The 21,340-nt window shown below is 35.4% G+C and overlaps 1 protein-coding gene across 5 annotated transcripts in view; it reads left to right on the forward strand.

Annotated features, from left to right (window-relative positions):
• HERC2 (HECT and RLD domain containing E3 ubiquitin protein ligase 2) overlaps positions 1-21,340 on the forward strand; it is a 229,202-nt gene that overhangs the window by 106,094 nt on the left and 101,768 nt on the right. For all 5 annotated transcript variants that reach the window (XM_072614576.1, XM_072614573.1, XM_072614575.1 and 2 more), the window contains 13 exons: positions 647-861; positions 1,236-1,368; positions 1,485-1,612; positions 1,738-1,933; positions 6,793-6,929; positions 7,760-7,933; positions 8,015-8,151; positions 8,255-8,406; positions 10,577-10,768; positions 11,479-11,666; positions 17,361-17,553; positions 18,955-19,137; positions 20,719-20,903. In XM_072614576.1, coding sequence (XP_072470677.1) covers positions 647-861; positions 1,236-1,368; positions 1,485-1,612; positions 1,738-1,933; positions 6,793-6,929; positions 7,760-7,933; positions 8,015-8,151; positions 8,255-8,406; positions 10,577-10,768; positions 11,479-11,666; positions 17,361-17,553; positions 18,955-19,137; positions 20,719-20,903 — 2,213 coding nt within the window. The remainder of the gene's footprint in view (positions 1-646; positions 862-1,235; positions 1,369-1,484; positions 1,613-1,737; positions 1,934-6,792; positions 6,930-7,759; positions 7,934-8,014; positions 8,152-8,254; positions 8,407-10,576; positions 10,769-11,478; positions 11,667-17,360; positions 17,554-18,954; positions 19,138-20,718; positions 20,904-21,340) is intronic.

Here is a 21,340-nt window from a genome sequence, read left to right on the forward strand (position 1 = left end):
TGTAGCAGAGGTAGGTCTCCCTACTTCTGTCTTCCTAGGCTAGGCTGACCCAGATCAGGCCTTATCCACTCATTTTATTTTATTTTATTTGTTTTGTAGTATGTTAAAAATTAATTTGTGTTTTCCTTTATGTATATTCTTAATATCTCTTTGCATATCAACCTCTACTTCATAAATCTCCTTGAAAATATGGGTACTATATTAGTTTCTATTGTTTTGGGGTCAGAAACAGTACTCTTCACAGGCTGAGGAATAGTTGAACATTTTTGATTGGGGGAAATATTCCAGCTTCCAAATGCAGCCGTTTGAACATGAACAAGACACATAAATAATATCTCCCCATATTCCTGTTGTATTTTGAGGTTTACAAAGCACTTTGCTCACAACAAGGACTTAAGACAAGTAGGGAAAGAATAATTATCTTCATTTTACATATGAATAAACTGAAATTTGAAGTGGCAGAGCAATTTACTGTAAATAGCTAAAAATTAGGATTTGAGGCCAAGTCTTCTGATGTCAAGTCCAACACTTTTTAGACTATGCCTCATTGATCAACACCCCTGCTATTCCTCCCCAAGGTAAAGAATCTCATTACTTACTAATGTGTCTACATTTTCTTCTTAAAATTTGTTTTCATATTCCCCAGAGTGGCTTAAGTCATCTATATTCTCTGGAGGTTTGCAGACCAGTCAGATACATTATAGTTACAATGAAGAGAAAGATGAAGACCATTGCAGTTCTCCTGGAAATACCACTCCAAACAAATCCAAACTCTATTCCCATAGATTGACTTTGAGTGATCATTCCCAACCATTTTTGCAAGCCATTGCGGACAATAACATTCAGGACCATACTGTGAAGGTAATATTATTCTCATGATCAGTGTTTTAGTTGATAGAAAAAATTGTTGAAAGATACCTACATGAGTCATTTAATAATATTTATTATTATTTGCATTAATTGGCTGTCCCTCATGCCTGAAATATGCTGCCTGAAAAAGTGCTACAGGCACTTTTCTGTCATTGATTTCTATATACTGTTTTTTGAGGCTTATTTAAGTAATTTATTGTTCATTTTAATTAAATGAGAGGGAAGAATTTTTTGATAATGATTTTGGTTTTATATTCAAGTAAAATTGCAAAGTATTTCAGATGCTGAGCATAAGAAGTATTTAAGATTATTTAATTTCATAGTGATGCCTATTAAGAATTTGGTTTAATTATTTCTCTTTTCAGGATTTTTTATGTCAGATAGAAAGGTACTGCAAGCAGTGCCACTTGACCACACCAATAACATTTCCTCCTGAACATCCTGTGGAAGAAGTGGGACGTCTGCTGTTATGTTGTCTTCTAAAGCATGAGGATTTAGGTATCAAATATTTGGTCTTAAATGTACTGCAAGTATATTTTTGAGTAACATTACTTTTATGCTAACAGTGCACATTTTCTTTCTTTCTTTTTTTTTTTTCTAAATGCTTTATGTAGGTCATGTGGCCTTATCTTTAGTTCATCCAGTTACACTTGGTGTTGACCAAGTTAAACATAGAACGTTGCCTAAGTCTGTAGTGGATGTTTGTAGAGTCGTCTATCAAGCAAAATGCTCACTAATTAAGGTAAATGTATATGACATTTAGTTTCAATGACTATATGTTTCTCCTATACCTTCTGGTTCTATATGAACAAATAATTGACTGTCTCTTCTCCCTTACCCTCTCAACTTCCATGTATTAACTTGCAGACACATCAGGAACAGGGGCGTTCTTATAAGGAAGTTTGTGCTCCTGTCATTGAACGCTTGCGATTCCTTTTTAATGAATTGCGTCCTGCAGTCTGCAATGACCTCTCAATAATGTCCAAACTTAAGCTTTTAAGCTCTTTGCCTCGCTGGAAAAGGATAGTTCAGAAGATAATACGAGAGAGAAGAAAAAAAAGAGGTAAGAATATGAGGAAAGAAGGAAAATATTGTCAAATATTTTTTCTTGATTTTAAGTACTGTTTTTTTGGGGGGGTGGGTGGAGGTGGGGAGACAGGATCCTTCCTTGGTTATAGTTTTCAGATAATAAGTACTCATTAACTGTGATGTAAGTTGGAATATAGCCTTACACCCCTCACATTCTTATATATGTTGTGATAGAAGTAGAAATTCTGCTTATTTATCTGTTACTTAGTAATGTGTGTTTGTCCTTCGTTGCTGAAGAAAACCATGCCATCAGAGAAATGATGACGTAACTTACACTTTGTTTTGAGTGAGGGAGGGCTGTGCAGGTCACCAGCCTCACTTCTCCTCCAGAGCCATCTGAATCCAGTGACCAGATATTCATCGGGATGACTGGAGATGGCCTGGGATGAGGCAGTTGGGATGAAGTGACTTGCCCCAGGTCACACAGCTAGTGAGTGTCAAGTGTCTGAGGTGAGAACTGAACTCAGGTCCTCCTGACTCCTGCAGTGGTGCTCTTATCTGCTGCACCACCTAGCTGCCCCAACTTAATAATGTAAAAAGCCTTTAAATTTCTATTCTTGAACTATATTATAGAAATGAATATTATATTCCCCAGTTGATAAATGGTCAAAGGATATGAACAGGCAATTTTCAGAGGAAGAAATTAAAGATATCTGTAATCATATGAAAAAATGCTCTAAATCACTTTTGATTAGAGAGATGCAAATCAAAACAACTCTGAGGTACCACATCACACCTATAAGATTGGCAAACATGACAGAACAGGAAAATGATAAATGTTGGAGAGGATGTGGGAGAGTTGGAACACTAATTCATTGTTGGTGGAGCTGTGAGCTCATCCAACCATTTTGGAGAGCGGTTTGGAACTATGCCCAAAGGGCTACAAAAATGTGCATACCCTTTGACCCAGCAATATCGCTTCTAGAACTATATACCCAAGAGATCATAAAAATGGGAAAGGGTCCCACATGTACAAAAATTTTTATAGTAGCACTCTTTGTAGTTGCCAAAAACTGGAAGTCAAGGGGATGCCCATCAATTGGGGAATGGCTGAATAAATTATGGTGTATGAATGTAATGGAGTACTATTGCGCCATAAGAAATGATGAACAAGAAGACTTCAGAGAGGCCTGGAAGGACTTATATGATCTGATGCTGAGTGAAAGGAGCAGAACCAGGAGAACTTTGTACACAGCAACGACCACAGTGTGTGAGAGTTTTTTCTGGCAGACTTGGAACTTCGTAATAATGCAAGAACTTAAAAAAAAAAAAATTCCCAATGGTTTTCTAAGGCAAAATGCCTTCCACACTCAGAGAAAGAACTATGGAATTCATTCGCAGAATGTAGCAGATCATGTTTGTGTGTGTGTGTGTGTGTGTGTGTGTGTGTGTGTGTGTGTGTGTGTGTGTGTGTATTATGTTTTGATTTGTTATATGATTTCTTCCATTTATTTTAGTTCGACTACATAGCATGACTATAGTGAAAACGTATTCAGTAGGAAGGTATATGTAGATCCTCCATAGAATTGTATGGCGTCTTGGGGAGGGAGAGGGGTGATGAGGGTTAGGTGTGGAGGAGTAAAAATCTAAGTTTTATGGTAGTGATTGTAGAACATTAAAAAAAATAAAAAAGTAATAAAATAAAATAAAAGAAAGAAATGAGTATTATATTAGATTATTACTTTCTAGAAAGCAAATTCAAAATATATAGTTTATCACACTTAATATTTTTAAATTAAAAAAATTAATATATTGATTATGAATAATTTTTTAAAAATATGTATGTACTGACAATTGACATCTTGTTGAATTTAGTATAACTGGATTGAACTTTCTGGGATTTTTATTTTATATCTGACACTTTCAAATCTGCATTTTTTTAAAAAAAGTATGTTATTGATTTCTTTTATTAATAGTTGTATGTTCCTCTTGAAAGGTGTTTTTTTCTCCCAAAGTCTTCAGTTCTTGCATCTCTTAAGAACCTGTGTGCATTATTTTGTACTAAAGTTTTGTATCTTTATAAGAATTCCCTATATCCTTTTCTAATATTCAAACCCATCCAATACTCAGTCTACTTGCATCTGTTCTTTCAGCCTCCCACACTCTTCTTAAAGAATTATTTTGTATTGTTTCAATTCCACAAAAATTTATCAAATTTCTACTCTATGTATGGCACTGGAAATATGAACATGAAACATGACACTGCCCCAGTTCTCAAGGCAATTTGCCATCAGAGGACATAGGTTCAAGTCTTGTTTTTGCTAATTATTACTTTTGTGACATTAGACAAATCACTTCAGCTTTCTGTGCCTTGGTTTCCATCTATCAAATGAGAAGATTGGATTAGATGACTATTGAAGTAAGATTCATAATATGATTAGACATGGAGGGGAGGATGACTTGCTTGAGAGATACGTGTATAAGATCATTACAGTAAGCTCTCAGAGAATAGCTAGTAGTCCTATTTCGTTGGAACATAGTGTCTGAAGTGGGGAGTACCATGAATAAAGGTGAGTAATATATGTTAGAAACAGATTTAAGAAGATCTTTAATACTGCATTAAGAAATTTTTTATTTTTACTAGTAGGGGATAGCTGCCTTTTTTTTTATCAGAAAGTAAAAATAGATCTCTTGTTAACAAATAAAGATGGACTGGATAGGGGAGAGACTTTTGTATATAGATAGTATGTGTATGTATATATGTGTATGTACATGTGTAGAAATGTGTGTAAATACACACACACATACTGTCTTTCCTGATAAAATATAATTAGTTCCTTGGGTACAGAGTCTGCTTCACTTTTGTCTTTGTATCTCTAATATCTCATTCAGTACCTTGCGTATAGTAGTTGCTTAATGAATATTTGTTGATTGATCAGTATTCCTTTAGTCAACAAACTTGTTTATTGTCACTGTAAGCACCCCAACATACACAAGGAGGCCTGCTACCACGGGTCCTTTGATCTGCTTCTCTAAAGAGAAAGGCAACCTTTGAGGGGTTAACAATCACTTTAATCAAGCACATGTATCATTCAGGTATTTCAGGGGAAAAAGTCAACACCCGAATTTCAGAGAAAATACAGAGAAATGGAAAGTCAACAGACATGCTTCCAAAATGTCTGACCATTAACATATATACATCTTTACCAGACAGGGATCATCTGGGTTTTTCAAAAGTGAAGAGAGGGCCCGCGCTTCTTAAGCAACTTCTCAGAGTCCTCCTGTGGCCAAATAAACACTTCAGTCAGTAAGCCCCAAAGTAAAACCTCACCCTCTAAGTATTTATACACTTTTCAGAGATGGAGGACATGAGCCTAGTGACTCAGTGCCTCATTAGAAATTAGGAAAAGGTATCTGAGGCCTATTAATGGTCTGGGAAGATCTTTAGCTCTTCCCCCCCCCCCCCCCCCCATTAACCTTACATGAACATTACACATAATGATCTTCCAACGTTTCTGCCCTTCATATTTTCCAGTTTATTTTCTCCCAGTCTTGTTTCACTTGCTTCCCCTACCCTGTCTTAGCTACTTAAGTTGTATGAATAGATATGATGGGGCTCCACTGAGGTATCATGGCATTGTGGATGGAGTTTTGAATATGGTGTCAGGAAGATCCAACCTGACACTAGTCAGCTTGGTGACCCTGGATAAGTCATTCGGTCTCACTTAGCTTCAGTTTCACTTTCTGCAAAATGGGGGTAATAGCACTTATTTCACAGAGTTGTCAGGATCAAATGAGATATATGTAAATAATGTCATATGTGTTAACCTTAAGCCATGATGTGAATGTTTGCTGCTGCTGTTAGTTACTCGACTGCTAATTTTTGACCATAGGTAGTTAGTCCTCACCTGATGAATATTGTGAAGAAAGTAACAATTATACTGATTTCACTCATTGTTACGTTTTATTGCTTTTAATCCCAGATGAATAGCCCTGACTCCTGTTTGACAGTGTTTATTTAGATCTTATTTATATCATCTTTCCGATTTTCCACAGCTACTCTTCTAAGACATCCATTCATAACAAATTATTTTTATCTTTTATTAAGATTGATACCATTTTAAATGTACTTCTTCAACTCCTATGTTTCATAATTTTTATTTGAGTCACTGATTTCCTGACTCGTTGCCCCAAGCCTCAATCATTCATTTCTGTCTTTGAGCTTTTCACTTCCTGCCTCTTCTGGGACCATAATCCATGAATCATCTTGAGTTTTGGTTTTTCCTTTCCACTTTCTCCTTCCCATCAGCTTAAAAACATGTTCAGATCTCCAGAATACTAAAACAAACCACTTTAACTCAAACTTTCAGCCATTGTCCATCTCTCCCTTTTTTATTTCCATACTTTTCACGTAGGATTTTTCCTTCTTTGGAACTTGACTAGCACCTCAGGGTCCTCTCAGTTGCTAATGCCTCCTTCTTCCTCCTTCTGATAATCATGCATATATTTATACGTGTACATGTTGAGAACAGAGACTGTGTTGTTTTGTCTTTGTGTTTCCAGTGATGCTTGACACATTGTAGGATGTTAACTAATGTTTGCTGATTTATGCCACTTCAGGTTCTCTTAAATATTTATCACAGTTCTTTGATTCATAGTCTTATTTTTCTGACAACCAAACTGCTTGATTTTAACCCTGAAGCTATATTTCAAAGAGAGCTTCTGAAATAACTTTTCACTTTGTTATTCAAGTCTTTTGATTGTGTAAGTTTTAATTTTAACGAAATTTTAATGTCCTAGACCTAGATTCAAGTTTAAATATTTCCAAATTGAAACAGAGCTAATTAAATTATAACTAAATGATAATGTAGTGATTTTTTTTTTTAAACATAGTACCCAAAAAGTCAGAACCTACTGATGTGGAAGAATCTAAGATTGGAAATGAAGAGGGTGATTTAGAAGAAGCATGTATTCTACCACATAGTCCGGTATCTGTAGATAAAAGACCTGTTCCAGTTAAGTCACCTAAGGTATGATATATAAAGATGTTATTTGACTTGGCAGTTTATCGAATAGAAAAGTAGTAATTTAGGAAAGGAAACTGCTAATTGGGGTTCTTATTTTGGTCTTAGTTTGTCCTTGAAATGAATATGGCATAATGCTTTGTATATTTTAGGCAGTTAATAAAAATTGATATAATTTGTTGAATGAAATTTAGTTTAGTGACGTTACAATGCTGAAAAATATGGGATAGTAGTACCATATTTAGTGGTCATAATAAGAATAATCACCACTGTTATTTTGTTCTCTTCTGATTCTTAGTTTCTTCCATTTCTTTGCAGAATGTAAAATGAGCAGTAATTCTGAGAAATTATTCTAATTGTTAAAGTATATTTGTATAATATTATTCATCATCATCACCGATATATTTTATGAATTGCAAAGCACTTTACTTTTATTACCTCGTTTGATTCTTAAAACCACTGTGAGGTAGATTTTATTGGTATTATCCCATTTTGTAGAACTTAAAAGAAACCCCAGTAACTTTCAGCTGAATGTAGGAATAGGAACAAGTGTTTGTAGTAAAAGAAATGTTTTTTTTAATGTCATGGAAAATCTTTTTTTAATATTTTGCAAATACTTTATGAAATATATTTGTTTGCTTGGTATATGTGGAAATTCTTGAATAGTATGGAAAATTGTCATAATAAAAGTATTTTTACATGATTATGTTGATTTGAATTAATGTTAGGATTTTTTTAAGTAAATTTGATGCAATTATATTGTAGTTAAAAAATTTTAGAACAAAAGTCAGTAAAGACATTTAAAACCAATAGAAGTAATTGTTTGTATTTTTAAGGATAAATGGCAGCCACTTGTGAGTACAGTTGCAGGTGTTCACAAATACAAGTGGCTAAAGCAGAATGTTCAGGGTCTTTACCCACAGTCTGCACTGCTTGGCACAATTGTTGAATTTGCACTTAAAGAAGAGCCAGTCGATGTGGAAAAGATGAGAAAGTGCTTACTCAAACAGGTGAGACTCGTTGAGAACGTCTTGCTGCTATCTGTTTGATAATTTGCAGAATCTAAAAGCTGTAAATCTGTATTTTTGCAGTTGGAGAGAGCGGAAGTTCGTCTGGAAGGGATAGACACAATTTTAAAATTGGCAACCAAAAATTTTTTGCTGCCATCTGTGCAATATGCTATGTTCTGTGGATGGCAAAGACTTATCCCAGAAGGAACCAATATAGGGTAAACTTCAGCATTGTATTTATTCCTCAGGAAAATTGTGATCTAACGAGAAATGTGTTTATATTAGAATTTAAATTGACATAAAACAATTATTTTTTTAAAGGGAACCACTTACAGATTGCTTAAAGGATGTTGATCTGATTCCACCATTTAATCGAATGCTACTGGAAGTAACTTTTGGAAAGTTGTATGCTTGGGCCATTCAGAATATTAGAAATGTTTTGTTGGATGCAAATGCCAGATTTAAAGAGCTAGGTGAGCTTTGATTTAATTTGCCAAGATAAGTATGCTTTTCAAAATAATTATCTTTACACTGATATAGAAGTACATAATTAAGAAGATAGCATTATATATTCTTGGTGTTTGATTAGTTTTGATTATTAAACCTACAAAGACTAATATTTGTTTTGTTGATTTTTATACTTTTGTAAATTTCTTCATTACCTTGTTTTTTTTGCTTTGTTTGCCTTTTTTTATTACCCTGTTTTAAAAGCTTTTAGACTCCAAGATTGTAAACTAAAAAAGTCAACTTCACACTTAAAGTATTTAATTATAAAGTTTCAAGAGTCTCATTTTTATCATTCTATTTCTTTTATAAACATTTTAAAGGCAGAAAATTGTATTTTATTTTTTATTTGTGTCTAAGGTGCCTAATCCAGTACCTTCCACTTATTAAGGAAAATGTTGAATTGAATCACAGAGTAGTTGTTATAATGATTGGTAGCACTGATTAAGAAAAATTTTCTTATGTGTATATGAAAAATGAATGTTGTTGTGTTCATCCTTTGTGAATATTTCTTTGGTGAATGGCTGCTACCATTTGTTGCAAATATGTGTTTTTAAATGGCATCACAGCTTTGCAATGAAAAAAGAAAAAGATTAGGTCATTTTGTTGTTAGAGTTAAGATTATATTACTCCTTTTCTTGTGCTGGTAAAATGTGGAAAAACGAACACACAGAAAACATCTTTATGTGAAAACAAATTAGCTAGAGAGCATTTGTATGGTATGTAGTGGCAAGAACACTAGATTTGGAGTCAGAGAGGCTAGATCTATCACTTACTACTTCTGTGGCCTTACATAATTTATTTAACTTCACTTTCCTCATTCCTTAAAGCTCTAAAGTATCATTCTGTTTTTCTCTGATTTGTCCTTTAGTTTTGTAACCACAAGTTAACAAAATTGTCTTTGCTTTTTAACTAAGTCATTTGTTCGATAGTCTTGTATAGAATCTTGGCATCGGGGCTAGTAATGTTTTAGGTTAGAATGGTATTTTATAGCTTAGATTGGGGTAGAGTTAATAGTTTAATATAAGTGTTTAAAGGTCATCTGTGTAATAGTGTAGGGTAGAAGTACATAACCTTCATCTGTGAACTTATTTTAAAAATATTATATTTTAGCATAATGAATTTTCTTTGTAATACTACACATATTAGGTATTAAAAAAAAAAACTGGCAAGGGTTTCATATATTGCCAAAGGAGTCTTGTGACACAGAAAAAGTGAACTCTTGGTCAAAGGAAAAAATAATGATGGAGATGATTCAGCTTTACTATGTAACAAAGCATATGTATCATGTAACTGTAGATTCCTTTAATAAGGGGAGAACATTTCTTATATTCCCAGTGAACCTTTTAAAAGTATTTTATTGCATCATCTGTGATAGTAGTGGTAGTAGCTTTTTGAAGATCCTTTCCTTCCTTCTCTTTCTGTTTGGTGTCATAATGAATTAAGAAGAGAAATTATGGTATTTAGTACAAATTATGCATAAAACCTGTAGTCAAAAGCTGGCACCAAATTTTTTGATTTAATGTAATTTAGATTTATTTATTTTGAGTACTGATAATTATTCACCAAGTGTTATGGGAGGAATTTAACCAGGACCCTGGTTTTCATATTTGTAACATTATGTAATTGGAATATATGATTTAGGTCTCTTCAAATTCTAAAATATTCTTAGGTGTTTGTATATAGTTAATTTAATACTTTTAGAGTTAGCATGTCCTCACTTTGCTAGATCTCATGTTCCAAACACCTAATGCACCTATCATAGTATATAGTACCATGCATGTGTGTGCACGCGCGCGCACGCATGCATAGCACCTATCATAATATTTACAAGCCAATATTTAGGATAACTGTGGAAAAAAGCAACTTAGTTGGAATGTAAAAGGGATATTAAAAATAGGAGCAAGAACTAAAACTAGGGTGAAAATAAGTGTGTAAGAGGAAAAAATCAATAAGGTTCTGAGAAAGAAACAAAGGATTTGGAACTTTTTGGTGGCAGAATTGCTCTGTTATATAGGGCAATAAAGCGGTATTTGATCATTAGGTAGAAATTGAGTTTTTTCTCTCTTTTTAATATATGTTATTGTTATTTACATTTCATGTTTTACCCTACTTAAGGATATTCTGATTCTTAACCAGGTATCCAGCCTGTTCCTCTGCAAACCATTACTAATGAGAATCCAGCAGGACCAAGCCTTGGAACCATTCCACAAGCACGTTTTCTCCTGGTTATGCTCAATATGCTTACCCTTCAGTATGGAGCCAACAACTTGAATCTTCTTTTGAACTCTGGCATGCTAGCGTTGACTCAGACAACATTGCGATTAATAGGTAGACAGCCCTTTCGATTTTTTTAGTAGTGATTTGTGAAATCTAAGGTTTTGACTTGGATAATATTTTTATGTTGTAACTTTTTGCATTTTATAGACAAATTAATTTGCTATGTTTTATTTAGAGATTAATGATTTTATACCTTGTCCAAAATCCAAATCCCTGCAGTGCAGAGGGATAAATGTGCCTTATTATGGATGATAATACTTTTGTTTGGCTACTTTCAGTGTCTTCATTTTTTCCCCTTAAAATGAAAGTTTATAGAAATATTGTTTCAGATATTTAAAAGAAATTATGATCACTTACTTTCATAAATATTATATGAAGGAGGAGAAGAGATATTCTTATTTGATATCACTTGAAATTTAACTTTGGCTTTAAGGAAGAATTTTTGAAACTAATATAAACATGATTATTAAAGGAATCTGTTACATCTCCTTCTTTGGAGATAGATAAGATAGTGATTTGTCTAGGAGACTTGGGTGCTCTGCTCTAAGTAGGAGCTACTAGAAAGAGAAAAGCAAGGCCTCTTTTTAGTTTTACCATGTCTCAAGTTTTCAGGTAAAATTTATGTAGGTGACTAATATATCCTTGAGTAAGAAATGTATAAAATTTGCTTGTCATTTGTTAAATCATTTACATTTTTACATTGTTTTTAGCAAGTGGTTGCTCAATATTGTTTAAACAGCTGATTATGGTTCTTTGGTCAGGTCCTAGTTCTGACAATATTGAAGAAGACATGAATGCCTCTGTCCGAGGAGCTTCAGCCACTGTTTTGGAAGAATCAAGAAAAGAAGCCACACCAGTTCAGCTTCCTGTTTCAGGGCCGGAACTGGCAGCAATGATGAAGATTGGGACCAGGGTTATGAGGGGAGTGGACTGGAAATGGGGAGATCAGGTATTGTATCTGACTGCAGGATCTTAATAGCTGTCTATGTAAGCACTAGTAAATGTCCATTTTAGGTGGTAATAAGAAAAAAAATCTCCTTTTTCTGTCTAATTTATGATATAAACAGCCTAGAATGTAACTTCTCCAGCTCTGTGTGAGGTTGATAGGTGATACAAGAGCTAAAAGCATTTCTTTGTGGCTAAGGGGTAAGTAATATCAAAGGAAGGAATGGACAAATAAATAATATTAGGGACACACTGAAATGGAACTTGAATCAGTATAGCTTAACTGTAGAATTCCGGGAGATAGCAGTAGCAGCATTAGCTACCCCTTCTTCTCCCTAATTAACCTACCTCATTCTGACCTCCACTCTCATCCCCACATTTTAAAAGATCAAAACATTCTCTTCACAACAATCCTGTGAATTTGATACTGTGTTATCTCATTTCACAGATGAGGACACAGACTCTAAGAAGTTCATGGTGATACAGTAAAAATAAAGTGCAGGAGACTGAATGTTTTCCCCCCAGATTTATTTCTTTATTTGTTTTCAGTTTTCAACAATCACTTCCATAAGCTTTCAGTTTTCTGCTCTTCCCTTCTACCTTCCTCCCTAAGAAGGCATGCAATCTTATATGGGGTTTATGCATGCATTCTTAATAAACACATTTTCAAATTAGTAATGTTGCATTTAAGAATTAAAACGGGTGGGAGAAAGCATGAGTAAAAACTAAAAAAAACCAAACATAACAAAAGAGAAAGTAGTCTGCTTCATTCTGCCTTCCAGCTCCATAGTTGTTTCTCTGGATATGGATGACATTTTGCATTATGAGTCCTTTGGGAATGTTTTAGGTCCTTGCATTGCTGTGAAGGGATAAGTCTATCAAAATCAGTCCTCATGCACTATAGCTGTTACTGTGTATAATGTTCCTGGTTTTGCTCACTTCACTCAACATCAGTTCAAATAAGTCTTTCCAGGTTTTTCTGAAGTCCACTGTTCATCATTTCTTATAGCACAGTAGTATCCTATTACATTCATATATTACAGCTTGCTCAACCACTTCCCAATTGTTGGGCATTCATTCCCTTGATTTCCATTTCTTGGTCACCGCAAAAAGAGGTGCTAGAAATATTTTTGTACGTATGGGTCCTTTTCTCATTTTTATGATCTCTTTAGGATCCAGCCCTAGAAGTGGTATTGCTGGGCAAAGGGTACGCACATTTTTGTAGCCCTTTGGGCATAGTGCCAGATTGCTCCCCAGAATGGTTGGATCAGCTCACAGCTCCACCAGCAATGAATTAGTGTTCCAACTCTCCCACATCTTTTCCAACACTTATCATTTTCCTGTTTTGTTATGTTATCCAATCTGATAGGTGTGATGTAGGTACCTCAGAGTTGTTTTGATTTGCATTTGGAGCATTTTTTCATATGACTAGATAGCTTTAATTTCTTCCTCTGAAAACTGCCTGCTTATATTTGACCATTTATCAGTTGGGGAATAGGAGACTACATTTGAACCAGGTCTCCAGACTCCAAAACTATCATTCTTTTTGTTTTGCTGTGCTGCCTCTTAAGGTACAGCTAAAAGGTATCTCTTTTTGTACAAGGCCATCAGTGCCAGAAATTAGGAGACATTTTTCATATATTAACATTTTAAAAAGAATTCTTGGGTCTATCTCAGACCTGCAAATAGGGACACCAGGAGGTAATAATATTTTTATGCTTCAAAAAGATAATTGTGGGTGAACAACTTTCCTATAAGAAGCCAGTGTTGTTAAAAATGCTTCATTTCCCAAAGAAAATGTTAGGCAGTTCTTAATACAACAAATGGAACCTTGATTTCAGAAGTGAATTCTCTACAGAAGGGAAAGAATGTGAGAGAGAAGGTAAAGGTTGTTTTAAAACAGGGATTATCTATCAGAAGGGCAGAAACAATGGGGTAGAAAGGGGGATTTTCTCCCTTTGTTATTCTCTCTGCCCCACCCCTATCACTGTTGATAGGAGGTTTTGGTTGAAGAGAGACTTCTGGAGACTAGGGGCTCTTTTGGGATAGTTATCCTCATGTGATTTTCATGTCTCTTAGGTCCTTTGGATTCTCAGTTTCTGCATGGACAAACCTTTTGGATTGTAGCTAGTCTGTAGTCATGCACATGTTGGAAAGTCAGAATATGATCTATGTTTAAATTTATGGGAAAATGCTCCTCCCTTGAGTTGCTGTTATATTAGCTCTATGGAAAATTATATTTTGGGTATGGAGCCTGGATGGACTTAGGTTCACATCCCACCTTGCTGAAATCACTTAACTTCTGAGCCCGAGTTTCCTAATTTTTTTTTTTAAATTTTTATTTAACTTTTAACATTCATTTTCACAAAATTTTGGGTTACAAATTTTCTCCCCTTTTGTCCCCTCCCCCCACCCCAAAACACCGAGCATTCTAATTGCCCCTATGACCAATCTGCTCTCTCTTCTATCATCCCTCTCTGCCCTTGTCTCCATCTTCTCTTTTGTCCTGTAGGGCCAAATAACTTTCTATACCCCTTTACCTGTATTTCTTATTTCCTAGTGGCAAGAACAGTACTCGACAGTTGTTCCTAAAACTTTGAGTTCCACCTTCTCTTCCTCCCTCCCTCCCTACCCCTTCCCTTTGGAAGGCAAACAATTCAATATAGGCCAAATCTGTGTAGTTTTGCAAATGACTTCCATAATTGTCGTGTTGTATAAGACTGACTATATTTCCCTCCATCCTATCCTGTCCCCCATTACTTCTGTTCTCTCTTTTGATCCTGTCCCTCCCCATGAGTGTTGACCTCAAATTGCTCCCTCCTCCCCATGCCCTCCCTTCCATCATCCCCCCCACCCTGCTTATCCCCTTATCCCCCACTTTCCTGTATTGTAAGATAGGTTTTCATACCAAAATCAGTGTGCATTTTATTCCTTCCTTTAGTCGAATGTGATGAGAGTAAACTTCATGTTTTTCTCTCACCTCCCCTCTTTATCCCTCCACTAATAAGTCCTTTGCTTGCCTGTTTTATGAGAGATAATTTGCCCCATTCCATTTCTCCCTTTCTCCTCCCAATATATTTCTCTCTCACTGCTTGATTTCATTTTTTTAAGATATGATCCCATCCTCTTCAATTCACTCTGTGCACTGTGTGTGTGTGTGTGTGTGTGTGTGTGTGTGTAATCCCACCCACTACCCAGATACTGAAATGTTTCAAGAGTTACAAATATTGTCTTTCCATGTAGGAATGTAAACAGTTCAGCTTTAGTAAGTCCCTTATGACTTCTCTTTGCTGTTCACCTTTTCATGGTTCTCTTCATTCTTGTGTTTGAAAGTCAACTTTTCTTTTCAGCTCTGGTCTTTTCATCAAGAATGCTTGAAAGCCCTCTATTTCATTGAAAGACCATTTTTTCCCCTGAAGTATTATAGTCAGTTTTGCTGGGTAGGTGATTCTTGGTTTTAGTCCTAGTTCCTTTGACTTCTGGAATATCCTGTTCCATGCCCTTCGATCCCTTAACGTAGAAGCTGCTAGATCTTGTGTTATCCTGATTGTATTTCCACAATACTTGAATTGTTTCTTTCTAGCTGCTTGCAATATTTTCTCCTTGACCTGGGAACTCTGGAATTTGGCCACAATGTTCCTAGGAGTTTCTCTTTTTGGATATCTTTCTGGTGGTGATCGGTGGATTCTTTCAATATTTATTTTACCCTCTGGTTCTAGAATCTCAGGGCAGTTTTCCTTGATAATTTCATGAAAGATGATGTCTAGGCTCTGTTTTTTGGTCATGGCTTCCAGGTAGTCCCATAATTTTTAAATTGTCTCTCCTGGATCTATTTTCCAGGTCAATTGTTTTTCCAATGAGATATTTCACATTATCTTCCATTTTTTCATTCTTTTGGTTTTGTTTTGTGATTTCTTGGTTTCTCTTAAAGTCATTAGCCTCCATCTGTTCCATTCTAATTTTTAAAGAACTATTTTCTTCAGTGAGCTTTTGAACCTCCTTTTCCATTTGGCTAATTCTGCTTTTGAAAGCATTCTTCTCCTCATTGGCTTTTTGAACCTCTTTTGCCAATTGAGTTAGCCTATTTTTCATGATGTTATTTTCTTTAGCATTTTTTTGGGTCTCCTTTAGCAGTGTGTTTATTTGCTTTTCATGCTTTTCTTGCATCTCTCTCATTTCTCTTCCCAATTTTTCCTCCACCTCTCTAACTTGATTTTCAAAATCCTTTTTGAGCACTTCTGTGGCCTGAGCCCACTGAGTGGGCTGGGATACAGAAGCCTTGACTTCTGTGTCTTTCCCTGATGGTAAGCATTGTTCTTCCTCATCAGAAAGGAAGGGAGGAAATGCCTGTTCACCAAGAAAGTAACCTTCTGTAGTCTTGTTTTTTTTCCCTTTTCTGGGCATTTTCCCAGCCAGTGACTTGACTTCTGAATATTCTCTTCACACCCACTTCACCTCCAGATCTGCCCAGCCAGCGCTTGGGGTCTGAGATTCAAATGCTGCTTCCCAGCCTCAGGGCTTTGGCAGGGGTGGGGCTGCTATTCAGTGTGAGATTAAGTTTAGGTGCTCAGGTGGGGGCAGGGCCACCGGGCCGCCACAAGGGGCTCAGTTCCCTCAGGGGGTTTACGCAGAGACCTTCAGTAATGGATCCAAGCTCCTGCCTGCTTGGAGCGCCCTGGTCTGCTCCCGCCTCCGCTGCTGCCTCCCGAGGGGGCCTGATTTATGGGGGCACCCCACTCCCCTCTCGGCAAGCTGAGAAGACCCTCTCACCAACCTTTGGGGCCTGTGGGTGGAGGGACCCACGCGGCTGCTGGAGATTCCGTCTCTGAAGCCTGCTGGGATCTGCTCCTCTCGGCGCCATGCGGCCAAGGCAGGGCTGGGCTCGGCACCAGGTCTGCAGCGCGACGGACCTTTTGCGAGAGGTTTTCAGGGCTCTCTGGAACAGAAATCTCGTCTGCTCCCTTGTTCTGTGGCTTCTGCTGCTCCAGAATTTGTTGGGAATTCTTTTTTACAGATATTTTATGGGCTGTGGGTTTGGAGGTAGCGTATGTGTGTCTTTCTACTCCGCCATCTTGGCTCTGCCCCCGAGTTTCCTAATTTTTAAAATGAGTAGGTTAGATTAGTCTGCCTCTGAAGTCTCTTCTGGATCTAAATCTTTGAATGTTTGAATTTATAAACAGTTTTGAAGATTTTTAAAGAATGTGAAGATATTATTAGTCATGGAAATAAATACTATTCTAGTGGCATACGTATATGTATGTATTTATACATATATTAAGCTAAATTTCTATTTCAAAATATTTTATTTTTAAAGTCTCAGAATAAACATATTCAAAAATTTTTACATTTAAAAAATGTATTATAATATTAATGTTAACCTCTTTGTTATTCCCTCTATGTCTTCTTTTGACACTTGTCCGTTTACATCCCTAAACATGCATTTAAAATATAGTAGTGTTGTGTGTAATCTTAAAATTGAGATTTTTTTTTTTTTTTGCCTCGTCATTGTTTCATTTTCTTTTTCTTATCCCATTGTAGGAGGACAGATTTCTGTGCTTTTTATGACATTGATACTAGATAAGATGAATGAAAAACAGGGTATAGGTACTCCATGTGGAGATATTGGGATGGAATGGAAAAATATTAAATGTTTACTGTACTGAAACTATAATATATAATTTTCTTCCTTCCTTCTCAGGATGGCCCACCCCCAGGTTTAGGTCGTGTGATTGGTGAATTGGGAGAGGATGGATGGATAAGAGTCCAGTGGGATACAGGCAGTACCAATTCCTACCGAATGGGGAAAGAAGGAAAATATGATCTCAAATTGGCTGAGCCTCCTCCTGCAGCTCAGCCCACAACAGAGGACTCAGATACTGAGGATGATTCTGGTTAGTAAAATAGCAAGGGTTTAAAGTAACCTAAATAAAATACATATTTTTTACCTTCCTTCCCTAAGCTCTGTATCTCTCCTCTCAGTGTCACTGGGTGTTTCCTTAGTATTATTGCTTTCTTAACATATTCTTGTATACGTATTTTGTCTCCTCAGCCATATTGTAAAGTCTGCCAAGAGAGACCCTATGGATATAGTGTTTGATAAACAATAGTTGGTCAGTAAATACTAACTTACTGAATTAGAAATAAGAAGCAAATGATTTTAAGGGATGTATAGTTCTTCAAAAATGAAAGAAATTTATTGTTTTTATTAGGTTGGCCTTTATATTTTTCCTTACTTTGCTTTTGAATATTACATAATGTAGAACAGGCAGAAATTTGAAAATTTGAATTTAACTTTACTTTTAATCATTTTAGGTTGGAATAAGAAACCATATATTTAAAAACAAATAAAGACCAACATATGTATCCATTTCTTTAGCAAACCTTTAATGTTTACTATTAAACTTTAGGACAGGGGTTCTTAAGTTGGGATCCATAAATGTTTTTATTTTAACATTTTGATAACTATATTTCAATGTAATTTGTTTCCTTTGTAATCTTCTGCATTTTATTATATGCATTTAAAAACCTTATTCTTGGAAGGAGTCTAAAGGCTTTAGCAGAGTGCCAGATGACTCCAAAAAGGTTAAGAATCTCTGTTTTAGAATTATTTATGTTTGACAGCTTAGAATTTTTTTTTAATCATGTATGCAATATAGTTATAACAAGCTGCCTATGTCCTTCCCTTTCTTCCATTTGCTTAGATTCTTAGGGAGGAAAGCACAGTTGGCAAGGACCTACCTTTTGCTGGCTGTACTTTAGGGATTTTATTACTGGCAAAATCCCCTATTTACCAACCAGATTCAGAAAAATGAAAATCAATTTCTTCTCATGAATACACTGTAGGTCAGGCCTGCACAACATTCAGCCCGCCAAAGGATTTTGGGCAGCTGGCAAAAAATGTAGAGGATGTAAAACAGGCCTGTGCAGGCCTGCCGTAGGTGCCTACTACACATCAGAATGAGATTATTTGTCAACATGCATTGAAACATTTCCTTCCCCAACTAGGTGATAGTTAAAAATCATTTAATAGAGTTCATCTGGCAGCACTGCTTCTGTATTTATCTTTTCTGTTCCTTGCCCCGTCCATCCTCTCCCTATTCCCTGTCTCCTGTTGAGCTCTTCCTTCTTCTTCTTAAAGATTCGTTTCAGCTGAAGTAATTTTTTTGGGAATTATTTTTTTAAAAATGCACATCCCAGACCACTAGTATTAGAATAATTAGTCAGTAAGTTGTAGCTGCATACATATTGTAACTCTTGTTTCTTACTTCTCTTTATTTTGGCTTCCATTTCAGAAGGCGAACAAATGGAAAGAAACCTCCACCCTACTTCTATGATGCTTACAAGTACTGTTAATCTGCTACAAACTCTGTGTCTCTCTGCTGGAATTCATGCAGAAATCATGCAAAATGAAGCCACAAGAACTTTGTGTGGTTTGCTTCGAATGTTAGTGGAAAGTGGAACAATAGATAAAACATGTACGTCATAGGTCATGTGAATGGTAAAATAAACATTCTTGAGTGATAACATTTTCTTATATACCTTTTTTGCCTTTATTTTCAGTTGTAATATTCTCTGTTTCATCTTTTTAACATTTCAGGAGAAACTGGTACTTTTAACCTGAGATGTTCTCTCTCTCTCTCTCTCTCTCTCCCCATGTATATATAAATGAAGATATAATATATAAAAACATATATATGGCATATATATAAATGTATGCAGAAATATATGCTAATTTTAACAGCAAAACATTTTTTAATATATTTAGGAAAGAACCTGTGGTGAGAAGACCTAAAATCATTACTGCCCTTTAATATCATTCTATATAGTCATTGACTATATTCACTATAGTTTATGGTCAGTAAACATTTATTCAATGCACTTGTGCCAGGCACTGTGCTAAGTAAGCACCAAAGATATGAAGAAAGACAAATGATTGCAAAGAATATGTGTTGTAGGCTGGGGATAGGGAATGTAGTTTTGGAGGGAGAGTTTTTTATAATCTTGGGATAGTTGAAAATATAGAAATGATAATTTAAAAAAGTAATAATAATCTAGATGATTAAAGTTTGAGCTTGAGTGATAGGGCAAATGTAAGGTAGAAGATACGGCAAGATTAAACAACTTAGTAAACAGCAGAGAGGTATTATTGACAATCATTGCCTTTCTCACTGGGATGTAAGTATAAAATGGTAGTGACATAAACAGAGTTGGAGAAAATAGAAAGAAAGAGAGTTTATTCCATTGAGTCATTCTTTTCCTGATCTATGTGATATATACAGTGGTTTAGAATAGTGATTTTGTATCTAATGCCTTGTTCTTCATTTTCATTGGAAAGGCGTTATTTGGGTGTGGAAAGAAAATGGATTATAGGTTATAATAAGTTAAGCCAAGTTCAGTTAGGGCTGTGCTGCTGGTGTAATTTTGGTTATGCCTATTAACTTTTCTAGGCTCCAGCTTGTTCCCCTCTACAATGAGGGGATGGGGATAGATGTTTAATTAAGCTCCTTCTAGTTCTAAATTCTATGATTATTATAGCGTTTAAAGATGTTGGGCTTGATGCCTATTTCTTAGGAATACTGTGAGAATTAATGTCAAATTTATAGAAGTACATGTGAAATTCATGTAATTCCAGTTATTCAGAATGCATTGTATGGTTTTGGTTTAAGCATGCAGTATTATAAATAGGGTAAAATTGGGTATGGTAGAGCAGTATTTCCATTTAGATATTAACAAACTGACATAATTATTGACTTTTTACTGTTTATGAAAACAAACATAAGCAACTCCAGTAGCTTAAAACATCATCTTGTTTCAGTTATCAAATGAATTAAAGTGTATTGTCAAACTGCTTTTTGTTAAAAGTATCATAAAGACCGTTCAGAAAATTTTACCATTATTTTGGATTATTGAAAATTATTTCAAATGAATGAGGTTTTATTGTTTTTGCATGCTCTTTATTACCTTTGGATCTAAAAGAAAGAAAGAGAAAGCACATAACTCTTTATTTTAATTTGGGAACCTACTGGGGAGAGTACTGACATTTTTTTCTCTTTCAGCTTCTTTACCAAATAAGTTGGTTTATAAAGAGCAGCACAGAAGTTGGTGTACACTTGGATTTATTCGAAGTATAGCTCTTATGCCTCAAATGTGTAGCACCCTTAGCACATCTCAGTGGATCACATTACTGATGAAAATTGTAGAAGGACACGAATCCTTTACAGCAGCTTCGCTTCAGAGACAGGTGATTGACTTGACAGATACCTGCTTGCTATACAGTGATGCAAGAAATATTTTTCAAGTTGAATGAAAATAAACATAGTAAATGGTAAAAACCTTTTTTCAGTGGATTTTTAAGTCATTCTGAGACACTGAACCCTTCTTAAAGTACTTAAGTGGTTCTCTATGGTAAAGAGTAGCAGAAGCATCCAGAAGTGGAAGCAACATATAACAGGTTTTTAAACAATGTGGGTTGTAATAACTGACTGCTTGGTAAGTCAGCTAAGTTCTCTTTGTTTCAGTCTCCCTGTCTGAAAAGTGATAATAGAAAATGCTTCTTATGATTTTTTTAGAACTATGAATTTCATGATGATTCCTTAGAATATTTTTAACATTTTCATTTTTCATTATTATGTGATCTGTTTTCCATGTTGTGTTGCCTATTATTATGGTATTATTAAG

Source organism: Notamacropus eugenii, chromosome 5 (genome assembly GCF_028372415.1).
Source record: "Notamacropus eugenii isolate mMacEug1 chromosome 5, mMacEug1.pri_v2, whole genome shotgun sequence".
Lineage (NCBI taxonomy): Eukaryota > Metazoa > Chordata > Mammalia > Diprotodontia > Macropodidae > Notamacropus > Notamacropus eugenii.